The sequence below is a fragment of the Colletotrichum truncatum genome (assembly GCF_014235925.2).
Source record: "Colletotrichum truncatum strain CMES1059 chromosome Unknown Contig_0008, whole genome shotgun sequence".
In the NCBI taxonomy this organism is placed as follows: domain Eukaryota; kingdom Fungi; phylum Ascomycota; class Sordariomycetes; order Glomerellales; family Glomerellaceae; genus Colletotrichum; species Colletotrichum truncatum.
This window is the reverse complement of record NW_027222405.1, coordinates 2256062-2283995: the sequence shown is the minus strand read 5'-3', so window position 1 is coordinate 2283995 and position 27934 is coordinate 2256062. Positions and strand designations below refer to the sequence as shown.

Sequence of the window (27934 nt, the reverse complement as noted above, 5' to 3'; positions counted from 1 at the left end):
TAATAGAAGGGGACCTCGGATGTAGCTTCTCTGGGAAACAGTTGAGAGCAGGCATCGGTAGGTAGGTGGCACGTGTAGAATGCGTGTGTACACTTGCGCCGCAGCTATCCGTACGTTTTTGCTACCAATGTTACAGAGAGGAGGGGAGGTTTAGAGTTGGAGAAGGGTTCAGTAGATGACGGTGTTAGGCTGGGCTGGGGACTGGGCGTGCGGGGAAGCTGGATAATGATCTAGGGCAACATATAAAGAATACGACCCAGGATGGTTCTTGCGTTGATGAGCTGACAGGCTGGACTTGTATTCTCTGCAGTAAGACCATGTAAAACTAATACTGAGATTCTGGTAACGAGATTCCACCCAAGGCTTTTTAGTTGAGCCCGCACGACGGGTAGGAAGCAGGCTTTGGCATCCATATTTGCTTTGCAAAAACTGTAAAATTCGATAAAATCCACGCAACATGGAGGAAATATGAGCTTTGCGACACATGGTAACTTTTAAATCATATATATGCTAATCAACTTATTCTTAAAATCGATTCCGACGTTCCTAAAATTCCCCACATGAGTTGATGTGTTGACTCGCCCCGCCCTGGTTCTAGATGGGAGAGGTTAACATAGCTGAAAGCAGTAAGCCCCCCGCTGATATACCGACCGGAACGGTGCCCCGGTAGGCCTACGGTACCCGTTGCTCCACTGTTGGTTCGGGCTCGGCGTGCAGGCAACAGTGCTGGGGGCTTCGTGGCATTGGAACGTGGACCAGTTTTCGGTTCGTAAGTCATCTTGATGGGGCCTTTGCCACAATACCTTCAGTCAAGCGGTCTGGTGCCTGGATCGTTCTGCCAACCAAGAACCTTGGCCAATGTCTTGCCACCATAGCACCAGCTCAGTTGCCATCATCTGGCAATTTAATGTATGGTCATTCTTCCCCAGCGGTATTCAACAGTAATTGGACGCCGATAAGGCTTTCTCACCCGCCACCCTGAAGCTAAGGCCTCACCTAGGGCAAGGATCAGCGGGCTTGGTATGCACAGGCATCCTCTTTGTCCCTTTGGGTCAATTGGCCTCTTTCTGCAAAGCAGAATTGACTGACCACGTCTGCTGGCCCTTCAATGTCTTGGAAGCTCTTATGCAGTTCGCTGCCTGGAAGTCAGCCTATGTGTCTGCTTCTTTCTTCTGTCACCAACAAGCTAGATTTTAAACAAATTTGCTTGCTGATGCTGTCAGCACAGCATGAAATCCTTGCCTACCGAAAATGACAAAGTACATTTGGGGTTCAAGTAACGAGACGGGTTACTGGTTCGCAGCAATGCATGACTGTGGCCAAGCAGCAAATAACGTGGATCAGAGCACCAACCTCTGGGACATCTACGATGCTGAGCTGCAGGTCACGGGTTGCCTCGCCCATATGATATTCCCATAGGTCTGCTCCTCTTGAATTCGCCCCCTTCCGGAGCGCCTGCGCCTGAAAAGCCACACTTGTCAACCTGTGCGAGTGGTCTTGGCCAAGCATATGCCTCACGCCAATAACCCCTCCATTAGAGCCTCACCCCATTTCCTTGGTCATCATTCCTGTCCGGCCTTTCTGCACTTCAGCGTATCCTCCGGATCATTCGTATAGAAGAAAACTTCCGACAGACTTCGAACCAAACCGCTCGGCTTTTACAAAGTCTTAGGCTTATGTGCTTCTTTTGATAACATTGTCTGGTGGCTACAGACTTAGACTGGTCCATTTTAACGTCTGACTCTTTGAAGCCTTGCTGCCTAGACAAGGCTACGCAACCCCTCTTACTCCCACCCCCAAGCTTGGTGCGCCCGACTTGCGGCTTCCAACATACGTCAGAAAGAGGCATATTTGCTTGCTACCTCCTTGCCATTTTCAGCTTCATCCTCCTTCCATTCACCTCACTCCCCAGACATCTCAAAGTCGAGTTGCCACGACCATTGTTCCTTTCTCGCTTGCTTACATCTATACCGCTCAAAAGGTGTCGCCCGTGTAACAGCTTCAGAGCCCCCCGTGGCCTTCGCCTGGTGGCCTCTCCTTCGTATCGCTCCATCACTCACCGTCAACCGCCAATATGAACTCACAAAACATGGAAGCGCAGCCTGCGGGCCGCGTCAGCGATTTACATATGGCCAATGCCGAACCTTGGTCTACTGTTTTCATGGACTCTTGGGATTCGGACAACTCTGACAACTCCCCTATCGGCCCAAGCACCGCTGAAGATGGGCACACCGTCGATCAAGAGGAAGTATCAAATGTTGCGGGACAGGGGAGTTCCGACAACAGCATTTCAGCCTTTCCTAGTTTCAATGCCACATATTCTGGAGAAACACCATTTGCAGATATTGTCAAGAGGGAAACTACTTACCCAAGCGCGGGTGTCAAGACTAGTAAGCGCGACATAACACAGGTTGAGGGCCGCCGCTACTCACAGTTCCTTCTTCACGATATCCAAAATGAGCTGTCTGAGGGAGACACACTAATCTTTGTCGATTTTCCCGCTCCTTCAAAGCCGGCCGATAATGTTGACTGCTTCATTTACGCCTGGAACTCAGTGCAATTTCGTATGGACTCAGAGAAACTGAAGGCTACTGGGTCTTCAAAGTTCCAGGACATGCTTAACCCATCCTACCAGTACCGTATTCAGCGCCGGCGCAAACTGGTCAACAAGCTTCCTGAGGGGATCAAGTTTGTTTTAGACTTGACTCCGCCTTCCGAAGGCGACGACCTTGTTTTCCAGATGACTGAGGTCTCGTTAACACCTGGCATCCTCAACTGGTGGACTGCCTATAGCAAGCATGGCATTGACGACTACGTGGTATCCGGACATGATGACATATGCTCTTGCTGGAAGGACCGAAAACAGAGCATCACTGATGATATCAATGAGACACTGGAGGCGATTTCAAAAAGTGAGGCCGAGCGTGATGAGAACGAGCCGAGAGACCCAGTGATGGAGCGCGCTATTGAGACAGCGATTGCGCAGAGCTTACGAGAGACTATGCCGCATAACAACAAGCCCAAAGAGAGGGCATACACGGCCAGCCACGGGATTGCCGCCCAGCTTCTGGAGAAGAAGTCCAGGGGAGAGTTCGCACCTGAGCCGACTCCCGAATTTCGTCAGATACCCGACTACTGCCCGGTCCGACATCGTGTCAATATCCTCCGCCTCATGTGCATTATCGCCCACAAGCGCGTCCTTATTGATTCTGCTCCTCGGGTTTGGACGTTGGTGGCTGTGGCCAAGATCTTGGATTGTGCCAGTGTTGTGGTGAGTCTTCTTGGCCCTTGTTTTGACAATGTTAGATATTCTAATTTTTGTTTATCAAGCGCGACCTGGTCCTCCAATGGCTCATGAGCCCCAACAACACTGTTTTCATCGAGGTTCTACCGGAGGAAAGTCTCCAACTCGGTGTGGCTTTGCGGTTAGAGGATGTCACCCGTTCTGCATTTCAGATCCTAGTTAATGAGCTAGCCATCGAGGAGGCCGCTGCTCCAAACGGTGTTCCAAAGGCTGCCACTTACACAGCCTTCGGACGCAAGCGCCACGACCCTGGTGACGAACTAACGAACCTCATTCAACACGCTGCCCGAGCTATGGTCGAGCGTGTCTCGCGGCCTGTACAAAAGCTAACTAGCGACACCATCTACGATGACTTGCGCGTCTCTGAGTGGACTCGGTTGCAAAATATCATCAACTTGCTCTCGAGCCGCCCCAATGACCAGACTTGTCGCAACGCAAGATCCAAGGCGACATCTCTAACAACAGCGCTGAAGAACGCATGGAAGACTTTAGTGGTTAGCAAGACACTTAACAAGCTCTTGGATCCTGATCGATTGTCAAGAATCGATGACAATCGCGCTACATATGTCGACATTCAACGTTTTCACCGCTTTGAGCTGATTTACAATCAATTCAACGACATACAGAAGGCCCTCTGCCCCTTCCTATATGAGACCATCTCGTACGAGTGGAACAGTTTTGCAACTCTCTTCACTCGCACCTCTTCTACGCAGTTCAACTTCTACCGTTTGGCTAATGACCTCTGGTCCGCTCTTGAAGACGTACTTGCCAAGAACCCCGAGTTCAGACATGACCCAGCCTGGGAGGCAGCCCTGAACCTGCGGCCATACCAGCGTATTGTCCCTTTCGACTCCTCCCGACATGCTTTCGATCCAGATGCCTTCCAGGACGACATCAGAACGTTCATCTATCCTTTTTGCGAAAAATGCGTCCGTCTCGATTTTCCGATCCAGATGAATATGACTTACCATCTTCTTCTTACTTTGACCCACAACGAATTCAAGTTCCTCCCTCTCTGGGCCGGCGGCAACGACGACGGCACGGGCGGTGTGTTTGAACCGGCACTTCCCCCGGCTGATTATGGACCAGCCGGACCTGGGCCGGCTTACCACACCGGAATCACCATTCCCTCGGACGCATCAAGCGTCGCCGGCTCAGTGAGCAGCGAGTTAAGACAACTCCGCCTGGATGGCGGCAGCACCGTCGGGCCCGGAAGCGTGGATGTACAGGACGGCATCTCAACCATATTCAACCCGAATAAGGTGGTGGCTGACGATGTTTCCGTGCGTTCGGAGTCGTTCACGGACGGCGGATCAGATTTTGCTAATGCCAAATACGCCGTCCTGTCGGATGGTCAACTGATTGCCGACAGTGTGAACGCACTTGTACTCGACGAAACGACTGACCAGTCCGACGCTGATACGAGCCTGATGCTAGACAACGATGACAATACAGACGACGTTATGACGGAGGTTGGGGCCGAGGATAGCCGGTCTCGGGAGGAAACTCCTGAGTACGTCGTTACAGGTTCTGCAGCTGGTTCTCGCAGCCAGCCCAGCGCCCGTGATAGTGTGCAACCGACCATCACAACCTTGGGTGCTGCGGCTATCTCGTCCGTCTCTTCTCTGGATGACGATGATTTAGTTATGATTTAGGTCTCATATTAAGCATTCGATTATAACATGGGATTGCTTTGTTTCGGCGTTCAGGGGGACCACGAGTTGTACAGGATATATGAGGATAATTTGGAACCAAAAGGGCATGACAGCAGTGCCTTCATGACAAGAAGACGGTTGACAGTTCATAGCACATGGATAACTTCGTAAATGTAACATGTTCTTCATCGTTCGGTTGATGCTAAAAATGCTTTTAGAATTCTGCCTCACGGAAAAGTGAGCCCTCGTCCTGATCGTGGTATTTCTCCTTTTTGGTCTATGCATAAACTCCCATCCTCCCTGTATGTACTCCGGTCACCTGAATCTGCCTCCTCTCAGCCTCTATTAAGCGTGTTTCCAGATCCCTTGGGGTTCGCCTCGACAAACTCGTCCCAGGCCCTCGCCTTCATTGTCTCCTCGTCTGCCTTCTCGTAATCATCCTCATCCGGCTCGGGCCGGTGCCAGCTCGCCTCGCCGCCTCCCTCAATGATACCACCCCGCTCTCGTTCCACCTCGAGATACTCGTCGATACTCATCGTGGGCAAGTTGTGGCCTGGCCGGAACACGTTGGCTGCCATTTCCTGCCTCGAACCCAAAAGTGTGAACGGCTGCAGTGGCTTGCCCTCCTTTGAGAGCAGCGGACCGCCAGGCTGTCCGAACATACTGCGCAGACGGCGGGGTGCCTCGAGGCGGTCTGTGAAGCCCTCGGCACTGCGGTCCTCGGCGCGACGGCGGTTGTCGTCCTCGACAGATGACGGGGACGGCATCAGGGGCACCGTGGCCTGCGCCAGCACCTCCATCTCGCGGTTGATGCCCTCTAGACCCTGGAATGCCATGTGCGCAGCGTACACAACATGGGCAAGGTGCAGGTCGCGCACAATCTCGTCATCGCCCTCCTCATCCTGATACCGCGGGTCACGGCGCAGTGTCTCAAGGCGCTCTTTAAGCGACCGCTCGGCTTTGAAGTTGGCAATCTTGACGTCCCGACGCTTGGCGGGATCGGTGCCACCCAGAGTGGAGAATGCAAGAGGGTCGTCCGTATAACTCGAGTAGAGCTTCTTGTTGTCTTGAGACAACAGGTCATAGGAGTCGAGGAGACCGAGGAACGTCTCATAAGACTCACGGGCGCGCTCGAGGGCGACGCGACGCTCGATGGGCCGGCGTGAAGGTATTTTTTGTTGCAGCTCGGCGAGATGGAATGTGATAATTAGATACGGCAGGGAGGAGGTCGGAAGGTCCTCAAGGGATTCGTTGGGGGAGAAGAGGGCGGCGCGCGAGATTATGTCGAGGCAGGACTCATACTCGCTGATGGCCGTGCGGAGGTCGTCTTGGTAGGTAGGCGATGACGCCTCATATGACTTTTCGAGGAGGATACGCTTCTTTTCGGCGGATTCGAAAACGGATTTCAGTGTCTGCGGTTTGTCCTCGTCTGACATGGTTGCGGTTTTCAGTTATCGGAAACGTAGAAATCTAGGGCTGGTAGTTTGCGGGGTTTTGAGACGAATTTGCAAGGGAAAAAAAGGTATGCAAAAGTCTTGGAGATATCGGTGCTCGCGTAAGCTTCTATTTATAATAGGTTATTTAGTGCCTTGCGACGGCTCAGGTTAAGCTAGCAAGACTACACCACCTTCCAACTTGAAGTGAGTATCGCGAGAGCAGACGGCCAGACGTTCTCTGGTGGCGACGAGACTCCGTTTGCCCCGCCCCAGGGTCTAGCTTCTTATCTTATCTAGTGCTCCACTAGCGCATAAGAAGCGGGGCATGAAGCAGGGATTGGAATGGAAGCGGCTCGAAGCTTTAATGGGATGAGCAACCTTATTCGACAAACGTACTGTTAAAGGTTGAGATTCATTTGCCGATGTGTGCAATGCGCCCAAGTGCCTTGATGGAGATCCTAATGATGTTTAATGCGTTGTATCAATATGGACATGGACAATCTGGTGTTTCCCTTACCACAGAGGATTGTCTGACCGCAAACTCAGGAACGCCTCTTTGCCTTGTCCTGGTTAAGAGAAGTACGCTTCTGCACCAACCACATAATCATTGCTGGCGGCTCTGGTCAATGAAATATGATTAATCTAAATTTGAACTTGTGGTCTTGTTCTCCTAGCTTAGCGGGTAAACCTTTCCGTTCACTCGCATATGTCGCGACTATTTTGTTTGCTCATATGCTGCTTTCCGCCGGAAATCCATTTAGGAAAACGGCCAATCTCCCTTCTCATGTCTCTTCTCTTTCTGTTTCCACTCCAGCTATGCCTTCCCTTATTTGTAATTGACGCTTAATATAGAGAATTGAACTTAATAGCCTCATAATTTCCAGTACTTCCCTCTCACTGCTTTCTCCACCTGAGCATCACTTCACACGCTTACAGCCAGAGAGGGGCAAGAGCTATTCTGGACTATACAGAGTTTCTCTTAACTATGGTTACATCTCCCGACTACTTCCTCAGCTACTCTACATACATATTTACGTTTACATATCTCTGCAAGGCGGTTGTCGCAGTCCCTGCTGCGCAACTGGCAGCGTTTAATCCTTCCTCTTCTTTTCCTTCTGACCAGATCCGGAATAGAATATTGGGCTGCCAAAACAACAAATTCATTGCGGTATGTACTTGGTCGCTTGTTCATGCCTTCCCGAAAAGAGAATTTCGTAGAGGTTGTCCATCTTTACCCCCCATTGTACAGTGATTCACTGATGACTGTTTTATAGGAATACATCTCAAACTACCAAACTCTGGTATACTCGACGAAAACAAACCTTACTGACACTGGGTTACTTATCTTGAGTTCCGAAGATGCTCGTCCACAAAGACCACCCAGTTGTTCCGTCGGGTTTTCTTGATGAACCAACAGCGCCAAACACACTTGACCCGCAAACTCGTGATACGAACGCGGCAACTGAACTTGGCAACGACGCCAGCTCATTCGTAACGTCTCCATTTAGCGCAAAATCACCTTCAATCGCTAGTTTCTTCGAAGTCTCGAGTGTTAGTGCAGATGCTTGTACCTTCCCGTCTTCTCTTATTGTTGAGAGGAATGAGTTGGGTGATGGCAACAATGAAGAGGATAGCGAGGGTGATGAAAGTGACCAGGACAATTATGTCCAATGGAGCGTGAATCCTGAAAATTCTCGGACGATCTCCCAGAAGAAAAGAATGGATCAGGCGACCCTTCAAAACTTCGCCAAGGCCGTGTCGACAGACTCTCCGTCTAAAATCTTGGATGATCTTTCGGCTGCAGGCCTCATCAAGAAGAATGCGACACAGATTATAAAAACTCCACGCGAATATCAGATTGAACTCTTCGAAAGAGCCAAGAACAAAAATATCATTGCAGTCCTCGATACAGGTATGCTCTTATTGTACTACAGCAATATTGTTCCTACTGACGATTAACCAGGCTCCGGGAAAACTTTGATTGCTGCGCTATTACTACAGTATGTGCTCGACAAGGAAATAAATGAACGCGAGATCGGCATGCGAAAACGCATTGCTTTCTTTCTAGTAAGTGTTCTGGGACTTCGTCCACTGCAGATGCATCTGACCATGATGCCAGGTGGACAAAGTGTCGCTCGTATTTCAGCAGCATGCTGTTCTCGAGTGTAATCTAGAACACCCAGTGGCTAAGTTTTGCGGAGAAATGGTCGACTCGATGTGGTCTCACGAATTCTGGAACCGACAATTTGAAGAAAACAAAGTTATTGTCTGCACAGCAGCCATCCTTCAAAAGTGTCTAGCACACTCATACATTCGTATGGAACAGATCAACCTTCTCATCTTTGACGAGGCTCATCATACCAAAAAGGATCATCCTTACGCTCGCATCATTAAGGACTACTATGTTAAAGAGCCGGATAAGGACAAAAGACCCAAGGTGTTCGGCATGACCGCTTCGCCTGTGGATGCCCAAACTGATGTCAAGGTTGCTGCCGCGCGTCTCGAGGGCCTTCTTCACAGTGAGATTGCCACAATCTCAGAGTATTCCATCTCAATGAATCCCCATATTCGTAAGATCACGGAAAAGGAAGTCCATTACAACACCCTACCACCCCCATTCGAGACTGATCTGTACCGAAAGATATCCTGTCTCGTCCGCTACAACCGCCACTTTGGCAAGGAATTGCTATTTGCACGCCAGGCTACATCCTATCTCGGTTCTTGGTTGTCTGACCGTTTGTGGCAGCTGTTTCTGACAGACGTGGAAATCTTAAGATTGACAAACAAAACCGACATGACTTACTATGGTCTCGACATGAAAGGCGAGGAAACAGGGGCTGTCGAAAAACTTCGGGATGTTGTCAAGGCTCATGAGTTTACTCCTGTTACCCCAACTCTCAGGCACCTTTCTATCAAGGTTCTTCGGTTGTGGGAAGAATTGCAAGCGCGCTTCTCCAAACCCACCGGCCACAAGTGCATCGTCTTTGTCGACATGCGATTGACAGCTTTTCTTTTGGCTGACTTGTTTAAGCAGGATAGTATCAAGATTCCGTACCTTAATCCGGCAGTTTTGGTAAGGTTCTCATTTGTTGGTATGGCATGTGGCTAATATCCGTTTTTAGGTCGGAGCCCGTTCCGATGGTTTCTCCAACACGTCTCTCAAGGAGCAGATATTAACCATCGCCAAATTCAGGCACGGCGATGTTAACTGTCTCTTTGCAACTCAAATTGCAGAAGAGGGAATCGACATACCCAACTGTAACCTTGTCATTCGGTTCGATTTGTATAAATCCGCAATTCAGTATATTCAGTCCAAGGGTCGCGCGCGCCAGATGGACTCGGAGTACCTCTCCTTCATCGAGGAAGGTAATGGAAGGCACAGCAGAGTTGTGGCCCAAGCCATGTACGATCAGTCTACGCTGCGAAGATTCTGCACGGCTCTTCCAGAAGACAGAAAGATCGCCGGACTGGATGCTGAAGCCACTATTCTTCAAGGAGAATCCCATTACAAATCATACGTCATTGAGTCTACCGGCGCAAAGTTAACGTGGGGGTCTAGCTTGGAGGTGTTGGCCCACTTCACAGCTTCCTTGCGTAAATCTAGCCACGAAACGCTTGCACCAGAGTATGTGATAGTCAATCAGGGACAATACTTTGTTGCAGAAGTTCAACTGCCTCCGCAATCTCCGGTTCTGAGCATTATTGGCTTTCCTCATAAAAACAAACAATCAGCACGCTGCTCTGCTGCTTTTGAAATGTGCAAGTTGCTGATCAAAAAGCGGTACATCGACCATCACTTGCATTCAGTGTTCGTCAAAAAGTTGCCTGTGATGCGCAACGCTCGACTCGCCGTCAGTTCCAACCGAAGGACAGAGTACGAGATGCGTTCAAAGCCAGAGGTCTGGTCCAGACTTGGCAGCTTCGACGTGTTGTTCATCACAGTGTTAAAATTGGAAACGCCGGCGGCCCTAGGTCGAATCTCAAAACCACTTATTATTCTTACAAGAGAGCAGCTGCCCAACCTTCCGACCATTCCGCTGTTCTTTTCCAACAACCATCACTCAGAGGTTCACCCAGTATCGCTGCCCACTCCCATTCAAATATCAACAAGCGATTCAGAAGCTCTAAAGGAGTTCACCTTCCGCATATTCAAAGACGTCTTCAGCAAAGAATATGAGGCATCCGTAGCTGACATACCTTACTTTCTAGCACCAACCAGAGAGGATCACTCTGTCAAGCTCTCTCAAATAGATGATCCGGCTTCCCTGATTGATTGGGCTCATCTGGGGGCTACAAAGGGCAAGGAATATTTGGATTGGAACGAGAACACACCTCAAGAATTCTTTAAAGACAAACTAGTCATTGATCAGTATGCAGGATCTCGCAAGTTTTATCTTCGCGGCCTTCGGACTGACATGAAGCCCACGGATCTGGTGCCTGCAGGTGTTCCTGATCCTGGTCACAGGGCATGGCGAGACGACAGCATAGAGAAGAACATCATTGAATACAGTGTCAGTCTCTGGGCAAAAGCTCGACAAAAGAGAACATGGCAAAAGAACCAGCCAGTTGTCGAGGCCGAAATTGTGTCTCTGAGAAGAAACCTTCTTGATGATTCTATTAAAGCCATGACAGAAGAACAACGAATCTGCTATGTCATCTTGGAACCTCTGAGAGTATCAACAGTAAGACCAATCCAATCAAACTAAATCAATTGTTGTCCCTACTGACATGAGAAGCTCCCTTTTGAAGTCGCGGTCATGGCGTCGACGTTTCCAGCCATAATTAGCAGGATTGATTCTGTTATGATTGCACTTGATGCTTGCAAGATGCTGAACCTCGACATTCGCCCAGATTTGGCGCTGGAGGCTTTGACCAAAGACTCAGATAACAGCGAAGAGCATGACCGGGAAAAGATCAATTTCCAAAGCGGCATGGGAAACAACTACGAGCGGTTGGAGTTCCTGGGTGACTGCTTTTTGAAAATGGCTACGACCATTGCCATTTTCACTTCCAGACCAGACGAGGATGAATTTGATTACCATGTTCAACGCATGCTACTGATCTGCAATCGCAATCTTTTCAACAAGGCAGTCGACAAAAGACTCTATGAGTATGTTCGATCGCGGTCATTCGATCGACGTAGCTGGTACCCCCAAGGACTGCAGCTGAAGCGAGGCAAACAGAGTCAGCCTGCCAACAAGCATGCGCTTGGGGACAAATCGATTGCCGATGTTTGCGAGGCTCTCATCGGTGCGGCATATCTGACTTACGCCGACTGTGGGAACTTTGACATGGCCATTCAAGCGGTGACTGCCATGGTCAAGGATAAGAATCATCAAATGACCTCTTGGAGTGATTACTATGCCGCTTACATCCCTCCTGAGTGGCAGTTTAGGAAGTCAACGGCAGTGCAACGTGAAATTGTGCGCCAGATCAAAAACGAGATGGGATATGAGTTCAAGTCCCCTGCCCTTTTGCGGAGTGCCTTTAAGCACCCTTCCTACCCCAAGGCTTATGAGAGCTTGCCAAACTACCAACGTCTGGAGTTTCTCGGCGATGCGCTGCTTGACATGGTCTGCGTCGATTTTCTTTTCAACAAATTTCCGGGCGCCGATCCGCAGTGGCTCACAGAGCACAAAATGGCGATGGTCAGCAATCAATTTCTTGCTAGTCTTTGTGTGAAGCTAGGCCTCCACAAGCATATCCTCATTGGAACTTCTGCAATGCTAAGCCAAAGAGAAGAGTATGTATCCTCGCTCAATTTGGCCAAGTTTGAGGCTGAAGACAAAATTGGCGACCAAGACGTCTTCTCGCAAGACTACTGGACAAACGTCAAGCACTCGCCCAAATACCTCTCCGATGTTGTCGAAGCTTATATTGGTGCCGTGTTCGTCGACTCTCGCTACGATTTTGGTGAAGTCCGCAAGTTTTTCGATAAAAATATTCGCCCCTTTTTCAATGATATGGCGCTTTACGACTCGTTCGCCAGTGGTCATCCAGTCACGAAGCTCGGCCACATTCTGCACGAACGGTTTGGCTGTAGGGAGTGGCGCTTGATGGCGACTGACTGGGTTCCCTCAACTGATGAGGGTGCCAGCGTCATAACAGGCACAAGGATCCTTTGCGGAGTGTTGTTTCATGGACAAGTTGAATTTCATGCCACTGCGGAGAGTGTACGTTACGCTAAAGTGGCGGCTGCCAAGAGGGCACTCGCCGTGCTGGAGGGCATGACTGAAAGCGATTACAAGCTCAAATTCGCATGTGACTGCAAACTAGCGGAAGCTGAGAGCACCACCGAACTTACTACTACGATTTGAGAAGACTGAGAGGGGAAGGATGCCTAGGAGTCCAGGATTCCTTTCAATGTCCGCGTGGAGAAAATGAATTTGCAGACTTCAATTTTGGCTCACTAAGGCAGGACAGGGATCAACAGTACATACAGATTTGCGTCGATAGACTAGAAAGTAATCAGATTCCGCTGGTTCCAGAAAACTCACTTTCTTAAAAAAAATCCGGCCTAAGAGCAATTGTGAAGAACGTCGTGTGAGCGATGATTTTTGAGAGCGTAAAGGCTCCCTCATAAGTCACAATAATGGCATCGGAATGGGAGCATCGTATTATACGTCATGGGAAACAGTCAAGCCCAAGTTGATTCGGCTTTGAAACAAGACTAACTAACGCAGCCAGAGCCGGGTCCTAGTCAAATCGGTTTCCCTCTCTCCGCCTATTCCCAGTTCTTCCACCGCACCGTCATTCCCCCCATTTATCATGACCATCCAATCTACGTCTCGTTGTCATCTCTTTCCATTCCATAGCATGCGTACTGCTACTAAACGTGAAATAAAATCCCGAAGAAGAAAAATAATCATCTATAAAACAGACCCGTGTTGAAACTCCTAGCTCTTGTGGCTTCCAAGACTTTTTTTCGTTGGGGAAAAAAACTTCATAGTCCTTTGGGGGTATCGTTGAGATATATGCATGCTCCTCTCTGTGCCTTCCGCTCTCCTCCGAGGTTTTATGTTGGTTGTGTGTGTTGGTGCGAGTTCGCCTCCAGATACATTTGCCGCTCAAATGCCACCTGGATGAACTCATGTGTGAGAAGTGCCTTTTTGTTGAAAAAACACGAGTAACCCCCCTTTTCCATCCTTTTGACCTGTTGAAAACGCCGCTCATGATGCATACTTAGAAAATATAAGGGGGTTGAAGTTAAGTTAGACAATAATGAAAAGTCACCTTAGGCGGCGACGGGAGCAGGATGGCCATTGGGCGCCTCCGTTTTTTGCTCCGTGTTTGCTCCGTTAGTCTGAGGCTCAGAGGGGATGTCGGTGTATTCCTGCACGGACAGGCCCTCGAGCAAGTCGAAGAGAGCAGTCTTCTGGTGGAAGTCATTGTTGACTTGAATACGTGTTAGCTAGGTTCTAATGAAGGGTGGTATGATCCAGGCTTACCGATGTTGATCAGGTACCAGTCATTCATAATACGGTCGATCAAGACTCTGCTGGGAGTTCCGGCCTCAAAGCAGTGTGCCCAGTCCGTACCAAGACGGAAGGCCTCATCTTTCCACGCCATGAAGCTGATACCCTCGACAATGGTCGGTTGCACAATCTCCTTGCCTGGGAAGACACCCCAAGTAACGGCGTTGGGGCTGTCGTTGGATGCGTTGTATCTCAGCGTGCCATTCTTGGTGGTGGCGTAATAGGTCATGTCCGGGTTCTTCTCGATACGGGCGATAATCTCGTGGTAGACATCGGGATGAACCAGAAGTTCTAGGTAGGCCTTCTGGTAAACATAGCCGTTCGGGGGGCCCCAACCATGGACTGGATGAGACGACTTGACGCCGTCAACGGCAGGCTGAGAGTTGATAGTGAGCAAACCACGCTTGTTCAAGCCGATGAGCTCTTCCCGAATGGGGTCAGCTTCGCTGGTCAGGGGAGCCTCACTCCAAGGAAGTGAGTCAATTTCGGTCTCTAGGTATCGGACGAAGATGTTGGCAATGTCCTTGATGGACTTGGGCTCACCCCACTTCTTTCGGTTTTGTTCGTTTGTACCCGTCAAGCCAATACCATAAGCATCCAGCTCACCAAAGGCAGGCGATCGAGAGTCACCCCAGCGACCGTTGGGGAATTCGTCCCAATCTTGTGTGCGCAGGACGTAGGACTTGTTACGGCCCTTCCAGAAGATAGGGCGGACATCTTCCTCTCTACGGCCGAGACCGAGGGACTGCTTCCAAGGAAGATTGTGCTTCAAGGGGCGGTCGGATGAAGGCATCCAATCCAGCTCCTCAAGAACCATTCTCGTGGCCTGGGCTAAGTTCATGGTGTAAAAGTGCAGGTGGTGAATTCCCGCGGCAATGATCTTCCGACACATTTCGGCAACGAGACCCTTTCCAATCTCTCGCACCGCAACATCGTCGTTCTTGACTGGCTCAAGGGCAGTCATCCATTCCTCAGGGACCTTGCAGTTCATGTGCTTGGCGCGGCGGAGGAAGGAAGCGTAGGTGGCGATGGGCATGATACCAGGGATGATGGGGATGGTGATGCCGCGTTCACGCACCTTGCCGACCCAGCGGACGAAGTTGTCAGCATCGTAGAACATCTGAGTAACAATGAAGCTAGCACCCATGTCGACCTTCTCCTTCAAGTGATCCAGCAGCTGCTCCTCATCCTTGTTGTCGTCACATCCCTCAGGGTAACCGGCAACACCAATGTCAAAGTGGTCATGGTAGGTGGCCCGGATGTGCTTCACAAGGTCCTTTGCGTAGCGGAAACCGTCGTCGGTGGCCTCCCACTTCTCCTGTTCTCTTGGGGGATCGCCACGCAGAGCCAATATGTTTGTGCAACCGGCCTTGTAGGCCTTACGCAGGGCGTCATTGACCTTTTCCAGGCCCATATCCGTACATGTGAGGTGCATGCAGGTCTCGAGGCCGTAGATAGACTGCGCCTGGAGGACCATCTCGCAAGTGAGCTCAGCAATGCGACCGCCAGCGCCCCAGGTAATGTCGATAAATTTGGGACCAAAGTGGTACATGCGTTCCATACGATCGTACAGGTTCTGAACACCCTGGGCAGTCTTTGGAGGAAAGTACTCGAAAGAGAAAGAGGGCTCGCCCGTCCTACGGGACTCGTCGAGCATAGCCTTGATATGCATGTTGGCGGTTGAGACGAGAAAATAATTCGAAAAGGTTCAGAAAGGAAGTAAGCAAATAATGGCCACCCAAGGGCTCTCTAGGTTCGTGGGATGCTGGAATTGAAGCTTGTTAGAGTCAATTGACTATCAAGACAAGAGACGAAAGATAAAAGACAGCGAAGCAACGAATTGCGGGGACAAGTGAAGCTATTTAGAGCGGCGCGAGAGTTGGGCGAAGCAGGGAGAGAAGAGGATAGCGGGGTGGAATGACAGACTGTACAAATGGAACGTCCGAGGGGTTAAAAGCGTGTTTAAGGCACGGCAGGAGGATGCAAGACAAGTCGAACTGAAGCAAGGGGACTACTCACTGAACAATCTCACTGGGGGAAAATGTGATGATTCTCTCCTAGCACCGGTCCCCGGGTCTGCCAAAGATCCAGTCCAAGTCTCTAGGTAAGTCAAGGGATCAGGACGCAAAGGTTTGAAGGTGAAGAGAAGTTGGGAATTTTGGGGGAGAGTTCTGGCGGGGAGCGTAGAGCCAGTAGCAGACCCCCACTACGAACGGCAGCGGCCACTAGTAGTGAGGCGTGGGTGGGTGGTAGGTGCCGCATGGTAGGAACATGCTCTCGAACCAACGCTGCTGAGCTCCGAAGATGGAGGGCAGGTGCCCCGCTTTGGCGATTAATTGCGAAGTACGTACTCCGTACCTCAACCCCTCCATTGTGTTCCTGCGGGATTTAAGGCAGAAACCCAATAACAGAAGGCGGTAGCCGCATGGCATGGAGCTTCACCGCCAGACCCGGTAGGAATTGGTCCCTCCAGCCAACCCACGTCTTACTGACGCCACGCCTTTTTGCCTCCGAAACTTTCGACAGGGAACAGGGGCAGTGCAGGAAGCCGTCGTCGGCCACCTCCATTCTCCGTTTCCTCTCCAAAGTCCCCATCTCCAGATACCCGTACCCGCTTGTTTTTTTTTCGCTCTTGTTTCTGTTGCTCCTATCAATGACACATCCATGAGCGGTGGTGGCCTGAACATCCCGTTTGATTGGCTGGTCGTGCTCAGCAAACGTCTGGGGAAGAAAAGCAGCAGAAACAACGACACAAGTTTAGTGTACCCAGAGCACAAGGGAAACGGGCCGGTGCACCAACACCATTCCCGCCAGGTTTGTCAAACCAACTATAAAAGTCGCCGCAAACGTTGTTGGGCAAGTCATCCTTGGCCTATGGAACAACTTGCAGCTGCAACTCTCAGTCCGTTGTACAACCTGCACCAGACGCTGTCCCAGACACAGTGGAATTTAAGCCATGGCTGTGCTAATAAGGTTGACCATGAAGAGCCACTCTTGATACATCGGCGGCTTCAACCTCCGTTACATAACAAGCAGGTTTCTCCGAAACATGTACAGACTTCCGAATCCGATACGTCCAACGACCCAGCTGCGAAATACCGCCCGCATGCATACCCAATGTTTCTCTGGACGACTGCTAGACAAATTCGTTTCCCATTTCGAAAGATCTTGACTTTGCACGTTTTAAGTCGCCTTTGATCGACCACACACTCCCGCCCTCGTCCCAGAACAAGGCCAATAAGCTTCAGCCATACTTTTCTCAACTTGCGACTACATGCAGTAGCCCGTCGACCTGCGTGCTGCATGTCGCTCTCCTAGCCTCTTGCCGGCTATGGATGCTTGTTATGGTTGAGTTGTTTTCTCTGCGTCTTGCGGTCAATAGGTTGCCTGCCTATGGGAGACTTGAATGTGACAGCCAATTCAGTGCCGACTTGCTAAATTTCCGTCCATCACCGCGCTTTGCGTGCAATTTAAGGTGCCCAGCCAAGTAGTTCAGAACAACATCGCCTGCGTCAGTCACTTCTGTCATTATAGCCTGCCTTTATAACCAAGGATACACTTGGCTCAATTCCCATCAGACATCATCCACTACAGGGCTTACGCTACCAGGCATCAGCTGCAAGGCCGCAGCACCCCTCAGCCGTCGCCACTTGTTGCTCTGTTCAATAACGCTCCTGTCAAACACAAACCACCATCTCTGGAAAAATGTTTGGCCGACTTCCCAATTCGATGCATCACACGGATCAGCGCCCCAAATACGCACGCCTTCAGACGTGTCTTCCAAGTCATACGCGAAGTTGACCAGTCCAAGAGGCCCACGTGCTGTCGGCGGTCGCATCGCGTCGGGAAGACTGAACAAGCTTATGACACGGGTCCGCACATCCGGCCAGGGGAGAAAGTCCATGAGCGGATGGTGGGGCGTTAGAATCTGGGCTGTTGTCGGCTTCCAGGTCTCGGGAAGCAACTCGGCCGGCGTCCCTGCACCTTCATTGAACGGCGAGTTCGCCGCAGGGTTCCACATGTCAGAAGAACACCCAAGTCTAGTCGCTACCTGCAGGACGCCCTTGAGTAGCTGAAGGTCATTCATTGGAAGCAGGTAGGTATCTGAGAATTCAGACAAAGATGACGATGGGGATGCCGAGCTATTCATGACAGACGCCGGGTCAACTGTTGACGGTGAGGAAGACAAATTTAGCATTGTCGTAGCACTGGTTGGACTCTGGTCGAGTATTGACGTGTTCATCGTACCGAATATGAACTCCGACATAGCGAGCCCATCTGACGGTTCAGTCGTCCAGGCCGTAGCTGCGTCCAGGCTGAACCCAACCGCATTAGCGTCCTTTCCATCATCAGTGAACGGCAAAAGGTCGTCTGTTGTTTGATCAACTAGGTTGGCGGCGCCCGGCACGGTTGGAGTCAGGCTGTCAGAGCCTGCCCCATCAGGTTGTCCCTCTGAGTCTCCTTGCTTTTGTTTGGCGACACGGTCTTGCCTCCTACGTTCTCCTGTTTAAAGTCAGTATGGGTATATCTAGATGTGCCGCGTTGTGGTCGTCCAATGAGATGCCTAGGTGTAGTGGGACTGCGAGCTTACGGTATCTTCGTTGGGCCAGGACATTCAACACCCGCTTTCTCTCAGAGGCATTCTCTTCAATGTCTGGCACTTCCAGAGTTGGTGGTGCTTTGTGAACTCGCTGCCGGGTCCTAGGTCGACTATAGGCTGTTGCGGAGCTTCGTCTTGAGCTCGTTGCAGCTTCCATGATTGGTTGAATGTGACAGCGATGGGCCCCTGTCCCTTGTGCAAGCAGTCGAATTGATCGAGGAGGTGTTATGAAAAGTCCATGCAGTATTCGGACTCTAATTGACTTCTCGGCCGGAGAATTTGATTGCAAGGTTCTTTTGGCTGAATGACGATGAAGTCGAGGCACGTATGTCCTTTAAGCATGTTCGTTAGGCGGCAGTTTTCTTACACAGTGTTAATATAAGCGTCATGTTAACTGTATCAACATAACGGATAAAAAGATACTCCAATATGTGCTACGTCTACGCTCTTTTGAAAGTACTCTCTATCAATTTGCGACCAAACCTGACCTCTGTACAGTGTCAGACTTTACAGTGTCGGATTAGGGACGACTAGTACAGCCGTCTTACTCTTTCTTCACCTAGCGCCGTCTAATGCTTCTACAGTTTGCCCAATCCCCCCTCAAGAAACTTGAGTAAGTCTTGCAAAAGCCGCTCAGAATGCGTCAGGTAAAGCCCTAGAAGAAGCTATCAGTACTATATCGTGAGGTTAAGTGTAAAGCAGCCTTACCGTGGCCACCATTCTCGTAGATGCTCAACTCCGCCCAAGGAATCATTTCTCTGAGCACCATTCCGCTGCACTCAACAGGCATCCCAGAATCCGAGTCTCCGTGCAAGATCATCACGGGCCTACTCTCACTCTTGGCGGCAAATCGTCTTACCTCCTCTACCATGTCCTTTAGGAAAATGGCCACTGTCTTTTGTACTGCACCGGGATCCGCCTCGGCCACTAGCCCCTCATAGAAACGAAGTGCGCTGTCGGGTACAACGTTCCCCAGATCGGTGCGGAAGACACCTTGTATTTGCATCTCCACGAACCCCTTGCTGTCTTCTGCACGAAGCCCTTCCAAGATTGAATCCCAGACCTCCACCTTGGGGGCCAATGGGCATGCCTCGCATTCGAGGTTGTATGGCATGTTGGGCCCAATCCAGACGAAACCCCTGCATCTTTCCCTTACGGACTCGCTGCTGCTTAGAAACGAGAGCAAGCTCTCGGCACATCCCATGCTCGCTGCCACAAAGGCAAAATCCCCGAGGGCTAGACTGTCAAGCAGCGCCGTCAGGTCGGAGACGAAGGTATCCCACCCACCGCTACCTGTACCTGCACCCCATTCTGAATTCCCGAAGCCTCGACGATCCGGGGCAAGGATTGGATAACCGTGAGTCTCCACAAGGGGCTCGATGAGATGGTCGAACATACGGCTAGACATGGGCCAACCGTGGAGGAAGACGAGGGTCAGAGGTTTAGTATTAGCCCGCGGAGACACATTGATAGCTGATCGAGAGGCTGGCTGGTGGTATTGGTAGAAGAGCTTTGCGCCGTCGACGGGGGAGACGAAGTTTGGCATACTGAGGTTGGCGGTTTGGGTAAGACTAATTATTTTGAGGAGCACTCGAGCGTATAATCGTGTTGGATATAGAGAATGTAGAATGATCAGGATATGTCAACAAATGCTTCTTCATTTATGAATACTTATACATTTCATTTTCATGTCAAAAACCCGCCTTTTCATCGTTGAAATATCAGTTGACACGGATTTGGGGCAGGCATAATGCGTTATGGCTAACACTTCGGGTAATCTCACCCTCCGCGCGCATTTGCGTCCATAGCAGCTCGGCCTGGTCCTTTACGATACTGATTTAACTATTATCTATGATAATATTGAGACTTACTTCTGGCAAGAATTAATTGTGAACGCGAGTGGCTTATTCAGTGAATTCCGTGCTAAACTGTGTGGACATGGTTGTCTACAGACATGCAAGCTCAAGACGCATATTAATCCTTAAGCCAGACTAGATTATATATTTCGTATGCATTGCTTATAGAATACAATCAATAATTCATTTATTTATTGTGACATTTGAATCTGGCCGGGGTTTGCTTCGTACCTAGAATCTTACGTTGCGTACCAACGCGTTATGCTGGGTCAGATATACGTCAGCTTATTCCGTGATACTAGCGAGGAACAGTTCCAGCTACCAGACATGACCCTTCCAGCCCCCTTTAGACAGCCTTGCCAAATTTACCCGAATCGCTTGAAAACGTCAAGACCCCTCTACCAGCAGTAAACAACCTTGATGACATCCCCGACATCGCCCTCGTCATGCACCTACAACAAGATCATAACCAGCGGTATTGATAAAGCCTCAACTCTACCCCGACGCCCCTCTGGTCTCACGCTCCACAACACCATACACTCGAATACTGCAGGGGAAGGGGAAAAAAAAAACCTGCTGCTAGCTCAGGCCGCAGGGTCTCGAAAGCGGTGTCGAAAACAAACGGAAACGCAACTCGGTCGCCGGAACGTCAGGTCCGCTTCTTTGGAGGCCGTCTTCCCCAGATCGAGCATTGTCGCAAAGGGCGGAGAGGAAATGCAATCGCGGCTTGGCGCCGCAGTTTGCCACGTTTTTGTCTCAAGAGCTTACATGGGAGGCCGGATTAAGGGACGGTTTCCGGGCTTGAGATTGAGCCGAACGTTCAAACACATTCTACCACGAGGCGACGGCCAACTACGGGGTCTTTCGCGGTCGAGAAGCTCCAAGTTCTCCAAAGGCCGCAGTCCCAGGCAGCAGAGACATAGAACGGAATAGCGGTCTGCAAGTATCTGTCAAAGCTGGCGAGTAAGAGTACGGTATGGAAAGGCCAGTCAGAGGAGAATGCTGGCCGGGGCACAGGGCACACCGCCGATGCATACACTGCACTATTGCCTCTCCCTGCGTTACACGACTTCGACTGACACATAATCAGATACTCAAGGCGGCATAACCTATTCACAGAATCGGCATCTTGGATTTGCTCTTGAGTAGATTCCAGTTGTTAGCTAATGAGTTCCCCTAGCTTTGCTCTTGGTTAGGTTCGGCCGCGTGTGCTGTGAGATTGATTGTCAACAATGACATTCATCACGCAGACAACGACGATACAACATTCGGGATCACAAGAGTTCCATGTTTAGTTTTACTTAACTCTGTATTGGGTATTAACTTGATATGTCTAAAGAGCACCTAATCACCACCATCCATTCACAATCCCCATTTTCTAAGCCCGTTGAGCCGGCCGAAGCCTTTTATTTTCCAGTTGAAATCCGAAACAAGCCCCCAAAACCCTTATTTTATATACGAGAAACTTGAAAGATCGTAGTGTAATTATTTGAGCGTTGGACTGTTTCGCAAGCATCATGTCAATGTTGACTTGTCTGCCTAGTTGGCAGGGCCGCCGCCAAGTGGAGCGCCGCCGCCCAGATCCATACCCATGGTCATTTCTAGACCCTCAAGATCCGCCGCACTGAATTCAATATTCATATTCTGCAAGATATTGTTCATCTCAGCGTCTGAAAGCGTCAAGTCCATGCCGGTAGGCAAAGCCGCCGACGACGACGACGAAGCCGCTTGCTGCTGCGGCTGTGACTGTGCCTGCGACTGCCTCGTAGCCATCCAATTCTTAAATTTATCCAGAAGCGTCTGGTCGTCTGCGGCGGTGTTGGGCTGGTTCAAAATGAGCCTGGCCTGCGTGCGGAGGGCGTCATCATCGGGGAAGCGTCCAGAGATGGCGAACTCCGTCTCGACGAAGCGGATAAGCCCGTCCTCAAGTTCGCGTGCGCAGAAGATGGTTGCCGGCTTCGCGTAGCGCGTTTTGAAGGTCTCAAGGTACTTGTTGAGGATTGCCGAATCTGTGTCGAACGTCTTGAGGTCCCGCATCGGTACGCCCGTCGACTTGTCACTGAAGGGTGCCATGTTCCCGTTAGGGAAGGCATACGGAGGCGCGAAGCCCGTACCGCCCTGCGAAATGGACCATGAATCGCCCGGTGGAAGACCCGGACCCGCGTCCTTGGTGATGCCAACGTCACGCTTGAAGCGTTGCAGCCACTCGGCGTTGTCGGCTGCTGTCTGGTTCCATGGGTCGTCACTAAATGAATGTTAGTGCACGGTCTGGGAAATGCGGTGAGGAAAAAAAGGGACTTACTCGTCGTACAGAATCCAACGAGCTTGGTGCTGGATTTCAGCATCGGTTGGGACGTGGAAGTTAGGGTTGTTGGGCGACATGGTTGCAGCAGCCCAACGACCAAGCTCTCGAGCCAGACGTCGGTAGCAGTTAGCGTCATTCAAGAAGAAAGGGCCCGTCTTGACGAATGTAGAGGGGCTCGATCCCACGTAGCTTCCAGCCGCTTCATCTGTCATGAGCGGGCACTTTATGCCACTGGAGACATTAGCCGAAGAGACATTCGAGGAAGATCCTGACATTGACAGCTGGGCTCCCTCTGTTACCAACTGGCCCTGCGATGCAGGCGAAGTGGTCAGGCTGGACCCCGAAGCAGATGGGCTGAACTGATGGCGCTGCTTGAAAGCAGACAGCCACTCCAGGTTGTCGGCGGCGGTTTGGTTCCACCCATCGTCGAACTCGTAGATGATGATACGGGCTTGTCGTTGGAGGTCAGCGTCGTCAGGCTCAATACCCAGTGCCCTCTGAGAAGTCATGTAGTCCGCTAGCGACCGTTCCAGTCTAGTGTAGTTGTGGATAGTTGAGTCAACTTTAGTCAGGTCGGTAGAGCGTTCGTACGCGTTTACAATGTCTTCGGTCCGGGGGAGGTGCGCACGCTGCCGGAAATTGGCTAGCCAGTCGGTCGAGTTATAGATGAGCTTAACAAGCCAGTTGGCGATGAAGTCGGACGGCGTGGTCGATACTTCTTCAATGCGACCGACAATCTTACAAGCTTCCTCCTGTAGCTCCTCGTCCATGGCTGTTAGGCCCAATAGGCGCTTGGCTCTCACGAATTCGTGGAGCTGGTTTTCAAGCGGGCAGGCCTCGAACAAGTTGTCCTTGCCATTAATTTTCAGGGTTGACAGTCTGTTTTCAATCTGCGAACGCATGGGACCAAACTTGGCTTGTCTCATAATATCTTCGGCCGCCATGATCAAATCACGCAGCCATGAGAAAGGGTATGAGATCTCCCTGATAGACAAAACTTCAGAGGCGAAAATGATACGACAAGCTTCGAGTTGCATCTCTTCTTCTCCGGGCATTCGGCCGGTTTTATCGTGATGGTTCTGCATGAAGTGTGCCAACTCCATCTTGAGAAGTTCGTAAGCGCTCCTGGGAGTCTCTGCCGGGACACCACTGGCCTTGTACGGGTAGGGAGTGTTTCGCTCATTATCAATGAGATCTATTTACCAGTTAGACGTCGGTAGCTTGTCTACAGGATATCTGAGGGGTCTCATACAAGGTGGGATAGAGTTCTCGACCATAGAGAGTACCGGTGCTTCAAAACCCCAGTCACCCTTCCAGTCCGCCATGGTATTACCCGTCTTGAAATGCTCTGCCAGATGCTCAACACGAGAAGTCCAATTGGGAAGTACCACTCCGCAGAAACCGCAACGTGACCGAATCTCTGGTGTAGCGACCTTCCATGCCTTCATGGACCAATCCACGAACTTGACGTTGTGAACCAGACGCAGATGCTGGTTAAGGTGATCCTTCCGATAGAATGTGCGCTCCTCGAGAGTCCTCTCCTGGCAAGCTGTGTGATTGTGGGACTCGACATGAGCACTATCGGGGTTGGCTTCGCCGCAGAAGACGCAGCAAAGCTGATTTGTCTGCGGGTTGAGAGCCACGGGGCCATCTGGAGCACAAACCCACCTCTCCAAAGACAGATGGAGAGACTTTTCGTGCCGCTGCCAGTCGTGCTTGGTCCTGAAAGTTTCGGTACAGAATGTACACTGGAAGGTCTTGAGAGGCGTGGCCAGAGACGTCTTTTCATCACTGGGGTTTCCACCGGCACGCCTCCTACGACGCCTACGGCCGCGGTTGAAGGATCCAAACGAGCCAAACGATCCGCGGGATGCATGAGAGTAGGCGGATGCAAAAGAGCCACCGCTGGAGTGGGAAGTGCCGACACTGCTTGCCGAAGAGGCGTTGCAGAGAGAGCGGCCTGATCCGTCGTCGGTGAAGTTGAAGCTGTAAGGGCTGTTGAGACCTGAAGGAGGGTCAGTGACGTTCTATCCAACATGCTTTGCCAGCCAGAGTGAAAGGGTTATAAGCTTACCAGATGAGGCTCCGGAGCTAGAGGCAACGGCGCGAGCAATAGCCGTCACAGTGGCGGGTTCGTTTTCGGGCGGAGAGTCCACCCAACGCTCGAGAGGGTTCATGCTCCTCGTTCTGCCATCCGGAGCAGGAGTTCCTCGTCGTTGAGGGATATCAATAGGGCCGCTCCAGCTGCTACGAACATGTGGTGAGGTGGAGCGAGGAGCCTGGGTCTTGCCCCGACGCCGCGCGTTGGCAAGCCAGTTGGTGATCTGGGTTTTGTTGAGGCCCGTCTGGCGCTGAAGCATCTCCTTCTCTTCGTCACTAGGGTAAGGATGACGAGTGTGCGTGGAAAGCCAGTTCTTGAGGATGCGAACCGACTCTCTGGAGAAGCGCGCCCCAATCTTAGCCGGGGGTGCTGCCTTGTTAAGCAGTGCCATAGCATGTTCGTCTGAGGAGCCGGCCAGGCTGGTCAGTAGATCCGGCGTCGACGTCCCAGGCAAGCTGACAGGAATGGCACCGTTCTCTTGAGGGATGGTGCTTGGGTGGTCTCCCATGGTTGGCCAAGGGTTCTGAGGAAGAGCGTCTGATAGAAACAGATCGGTAGAGTCGACTGGTTGGGTAGCGAAACTGCATCCGCTGCGCAAAGCGACGCAGGAAGTACAGTAGTCTTTGTAGCGACCCTCTCGAATCTTTTTGCACTGATAGCCTCCGAGGGTGCAATTGTCGCAAGGAAACTCAGGAGCGACCCACCAGTCTTGCAGCTTGTTGCACTGGTGCTTATCAAAAGTGCAGTTGGCGTTGCAAGAATCGCCCGGGACGGTGTTGACTTGTGTGTCTAAAGTGCCAAGGGTGCTGCCAGGGACTGCAGCGCCAGGAGCAGCGTCCCCGGAGAAGTGCTGAAGAGCGAAGAAGCCAAAGTCATCGTCGTCAACATTTTCCAGTACGAGATCCAGGTTGGGATCAGGAGGTGGGACGTCGTGGGATGGCATGTTGAAGATGCTGCCAACCTCTGCCGCTGCAGCCTCCCAATTGACGAATTCGTCCATGTCTTCGTGGATTGTTGTCATTGTTAGGGAGCGCCCTTAAAAAAGGGCGCGGTTAGGATTGCTTGACTTGCGGAAGGGCGTCGGCGTCATGGAGCGGCTCCTGCAGATGTAAATCGGCAGGGCGTAGCCTCTCGATGTCGCGTCAAGAGTGTCGTCAATTGTCAATAGCCAAAAGGCGAAGCCCCGCCCAGCGTAATCTTCCCACGACAAGCAAGATGATCGGGAGGCTAGTCCGGCTTTGGCGTTCTTTGACAAATCAAGGTCGGTCGGAGGCAATTGATAAGATGTATAAGAATGAAGGATACAAAAATGGGAAAACCTGGCTCCAGGTGTTGAATTCTTTTATTCAAAGCCTCTCTCTTCTCGCAATACGTTAGAACAAGCCGCTTGCACTCCAGCATTGACGGATGTCCCAAGTCGGAGTCATCACTAGACGGCTCGAGAGACCAGGATTCGTATGGGTCGCGTGTGCATCAACTTGTCAAGAGTGCGCCCTTCGCTCGACAAGTTTACACCCTCCCGACGGGGGCACCCCCGCCTTTACGCCCGCGCCGGTGTGTCGCTTGTAGGTTTAGTGCATGGAGTAGCGCCTCCCACGTTGCGGGGACGAAGTCGGAGTGGTGGTTGGTGTAGTTGAGGATAACTGGGCCACCAGTCGGCTTGCCGCAATGTGTTCGGCTTGGGTGCAATTGAGTTACAAAAGAAGCCGTTTCTATCATTTCCTCGTTGCTAGATCATCCCGACCGAAACGCCATTCTTTGAGACGCGTCAGTGGTCGAAGAGGCGACTCCGCAAGGCAGCAACGAGATCGCGAATACAAGGATGCGCTTTGGGACTTTGGTGGTCATCGTTATCGGATCATAACGCTGGGGGGGCTTTCTAGAACTCTCATGTCGTTTCTAGCATTGGTGAGCGGCACTGCAATGAACGAACTAAGTATGCCATTGCGGCAGCGAGGTTGCAGCTCGAGGGTCTGGCTCGCTTTCTGGTTGGTGATTACCATGTGCAGACTGCGGTGTAGCCTGCTGTGCCCTTGTTTCGCTTCTCTGTAGGCTGAACATGCCCGTCTTACGGTAAGGCCGTCAGCACCATAGTGAGTTGAGCCTCGCTATGATCAACCCACGGTGTGCCGCTAAGAGGTCTGTATCGCTGCCCCCTGTGTAACGCACATTAATAATAGACCCACTAGTTGCAGCCATTCACCCAGAACAGCACGTCTGGGGCTTCAGAAAAACTGCGCCGCTGGTTGCTGAAGGAGACAAGCGCGAAGTCTTTTGGGACCATCCTCTAGCCGCATTGTACAATCTTGGTTTGGCTGAAGAGGAGGGCGGCTTCGGCTTCGGAGTGCTCAGCCGCGACACTAGGGAACAGCGCCGTAAATGTTCGAGTCAATGTTCGAGCCGAGCATGTGTATCACTGTGCCAAGGGCAATTTCATGTTGACGTTCTGGCGGAACCTATCCCGCCTTGCTCGTTTCCAATCCAGAATGGTTCTGGCAATCCTGCCCGACTACACGTCGTGCCCAGGTTACGCTAGGGAAATCAAAGACAGGTTTTCCCGTTGTCAGCGACGACTCGACACGGACTCTAACCAATGACAGATGTCCGGTCCAAGGCTCCTTTCGCAGTAGATTCACCGCGACAGTTTCTCCGCACTCGTATCCGCGCTGTATGCAGGCATGAGGCATGAGGCACCAAACTAGAGGGAGGGGGGGCCGATAACCGCATCCCGTCCGGTACCGCAGGACACCGACCGCCGTCAGAAGGGATCGAAGCCCTTCTTCGGTCCCTGTCTCGGCGTGCGTTAGACTCGGAATCTCATCCATTCGGGGCCCCACCACCGTACGACAAGCTTGGACAAAAGCGTGTTCTTGCTGGACCCTTTTTTTTTTCTTTTTTCCCAGCTGACTGCGAGGTCGGAGGAGCATCTATATCCTAGTTGGTCCAAAGCCGGACAGCATCAAGAGTCTTGAACTGACGTTCATGGCTTGCGTCGCTCAGTATCGGTTTGAAGTGGATAAAATTGCCGAAGAACGGGGTTTGAACAATGGACAAAAACCATTTACGAGTTCGCACCTGGCAGCTTGGAGAGCAGGCGGGCCGGTTGGCTTGACCTCCCTGATGCCGCTAATGGCCGTCACCGCTTACTAAGGCGGCTTATGGGCGGCTTTTCCGAACCAAGAGGATTTTGGCAGGACGGCCG

The 27934-nt window shown here is 51.3% G+C and overlaps 7 protein-coding genes across 7 annotated transcripts; 3 read left to right on the top strand and 4 right to left on the bottom strand.

Moving 5' to 3' along the window:
• Nucleotides 1-2161: 2161 nt before the first annotated feature.
• CTRU02_212095 (uncharacterized protein) lies at nucleotides 2162-4959 on the top strand (the record flags this gene model as incomplete). The annotated part of the gene is made up of 2 exons (XM_036725076.2): nucleotides 2162-3271; nucleotides 3331-4959. The coding sequence occupies 2 exons, from the start codon at nucleotides 2162-2164 to the stop codon at nucleotides 4957-4959; spliced, it is 2739 nt and encodes a 912-aa protein (XP_036583241.2).
• A 335-nt stretch (nucleotides 4960-5294) lies between these two features.
• On the bottom strand, nucleotides 5295-6395 carry CTRU02_212094 (tor signaling pathway regulator; the record flags this gene model as incomplete). The annotated part of the gene is made up of 1 exon (XM_036725077.1): nucleotides 5295-6395. The coding sequence occupies one exon, from the start codon at nucleotides 6393-6395 to the stop codon at nucleotides 5295-5297; it is 1101 nt and encodes a 366-aa protein (XP_036583242.1).
• Nucleotides 6396-7754: 1359 nt separating this feature from the next.
• Nucleotides 7755-12712, top strand: CTRU02_212093 (RNase3 domain protein; the record flags this gene model as incomplete). Its single annotated transcript, XM_036725078.1, has 5 exons — nucleotides 7755-8307; nucleotides 8359-8462; nucleotides 8515-9468; nucleotides 9518-11077; nucleotides 11132-12712. 5 exons carry the CDS (start codon nucleotides 7755-7757, stop codon nucleotides 12710-12712), a joined length of 4752 nt encoding a protein of 1583 aa, XP_036583243.1.
• A 917-nt stretch (nucleotides 12713-13629) lies between these two features.
• Nucleotides 13630-15542, bottom strand: CTRU02_212092 (methylenetetrahydrofolate reductase; the record flags this gene model as incomplete). Its single annotated transcript, XM_036725079.1, has 2 exons — nucleotides 13630-13790; nucleotides 13844-15542. 2 exons carry the CDS (start codon nucleotides 15540-15542, stop codon nucleotides 13630-13632), a joined length of 1860 nt encoding a protein of 619 aa, XP_036583244.1.
• A 1902-nt stretch (nucleotides 15543-17444) lies between these two features.
• CTRU02_212091 (uncharacterized protein) lies at nucleotides 17445-18627 on the bottom strand (the record flags this gene model as incomplete). Its single annotated transcript, XM_036725080.1, has 2 exons — nucleotides 17445-18373; nucleotides 18462-18627. The coding sequence occupies 2 exons, from the start codon at nucleotides 18625-18627 to the stop codon at nucleotides 17445-17447; spliced, it is 1095 nt and encodes a 364-aa protein (XP_036583245.1).
• Nucleotides 18628-21865: 3238 nt separating this feature from the next.
• Nucleotides 21866-25753, bottom strand: CTRU02_212090 (C2H2 type zinc finger domain-containing protein; the record flags this gene model as incomplete). The annotated part of the gene is made up of 4 exons (XM_036725081.1): nucleotides 21866-22571; nucleotides 22629-23826; nucleotides 23884-24636; nucleotides 24706-25753. 4 exons carry the CDS (start codon nucleotides 25751-25753, stop codon nucleotides 21866-21868), a joined length of 3705 nt encoding a protein of 1234 aa, XP_036583246.1.
• Nucleotides 25754-26400: 647 nt separating this feature from the next.
• On the top strand, nucleotides 26401-26826 carry CTRU02_212089 (uncharacterized protein; the record flags this gene model as incomplete). Its single annotated transcript, XM_036725082.1, has 2 exons — nucleotides 26401-26720; nucleotides 26811-26826. The coding sequence occupies 2 exons, from the start codon at nucleotides 26401-26403 to the stop codon at nucleotides 26824-26826; spliced, it is 336 nt and encodes a 111-aa protein (XP_036583247.1).
• Nucleotides 26827-27934: the final 1108 nt, after the last annotated feature.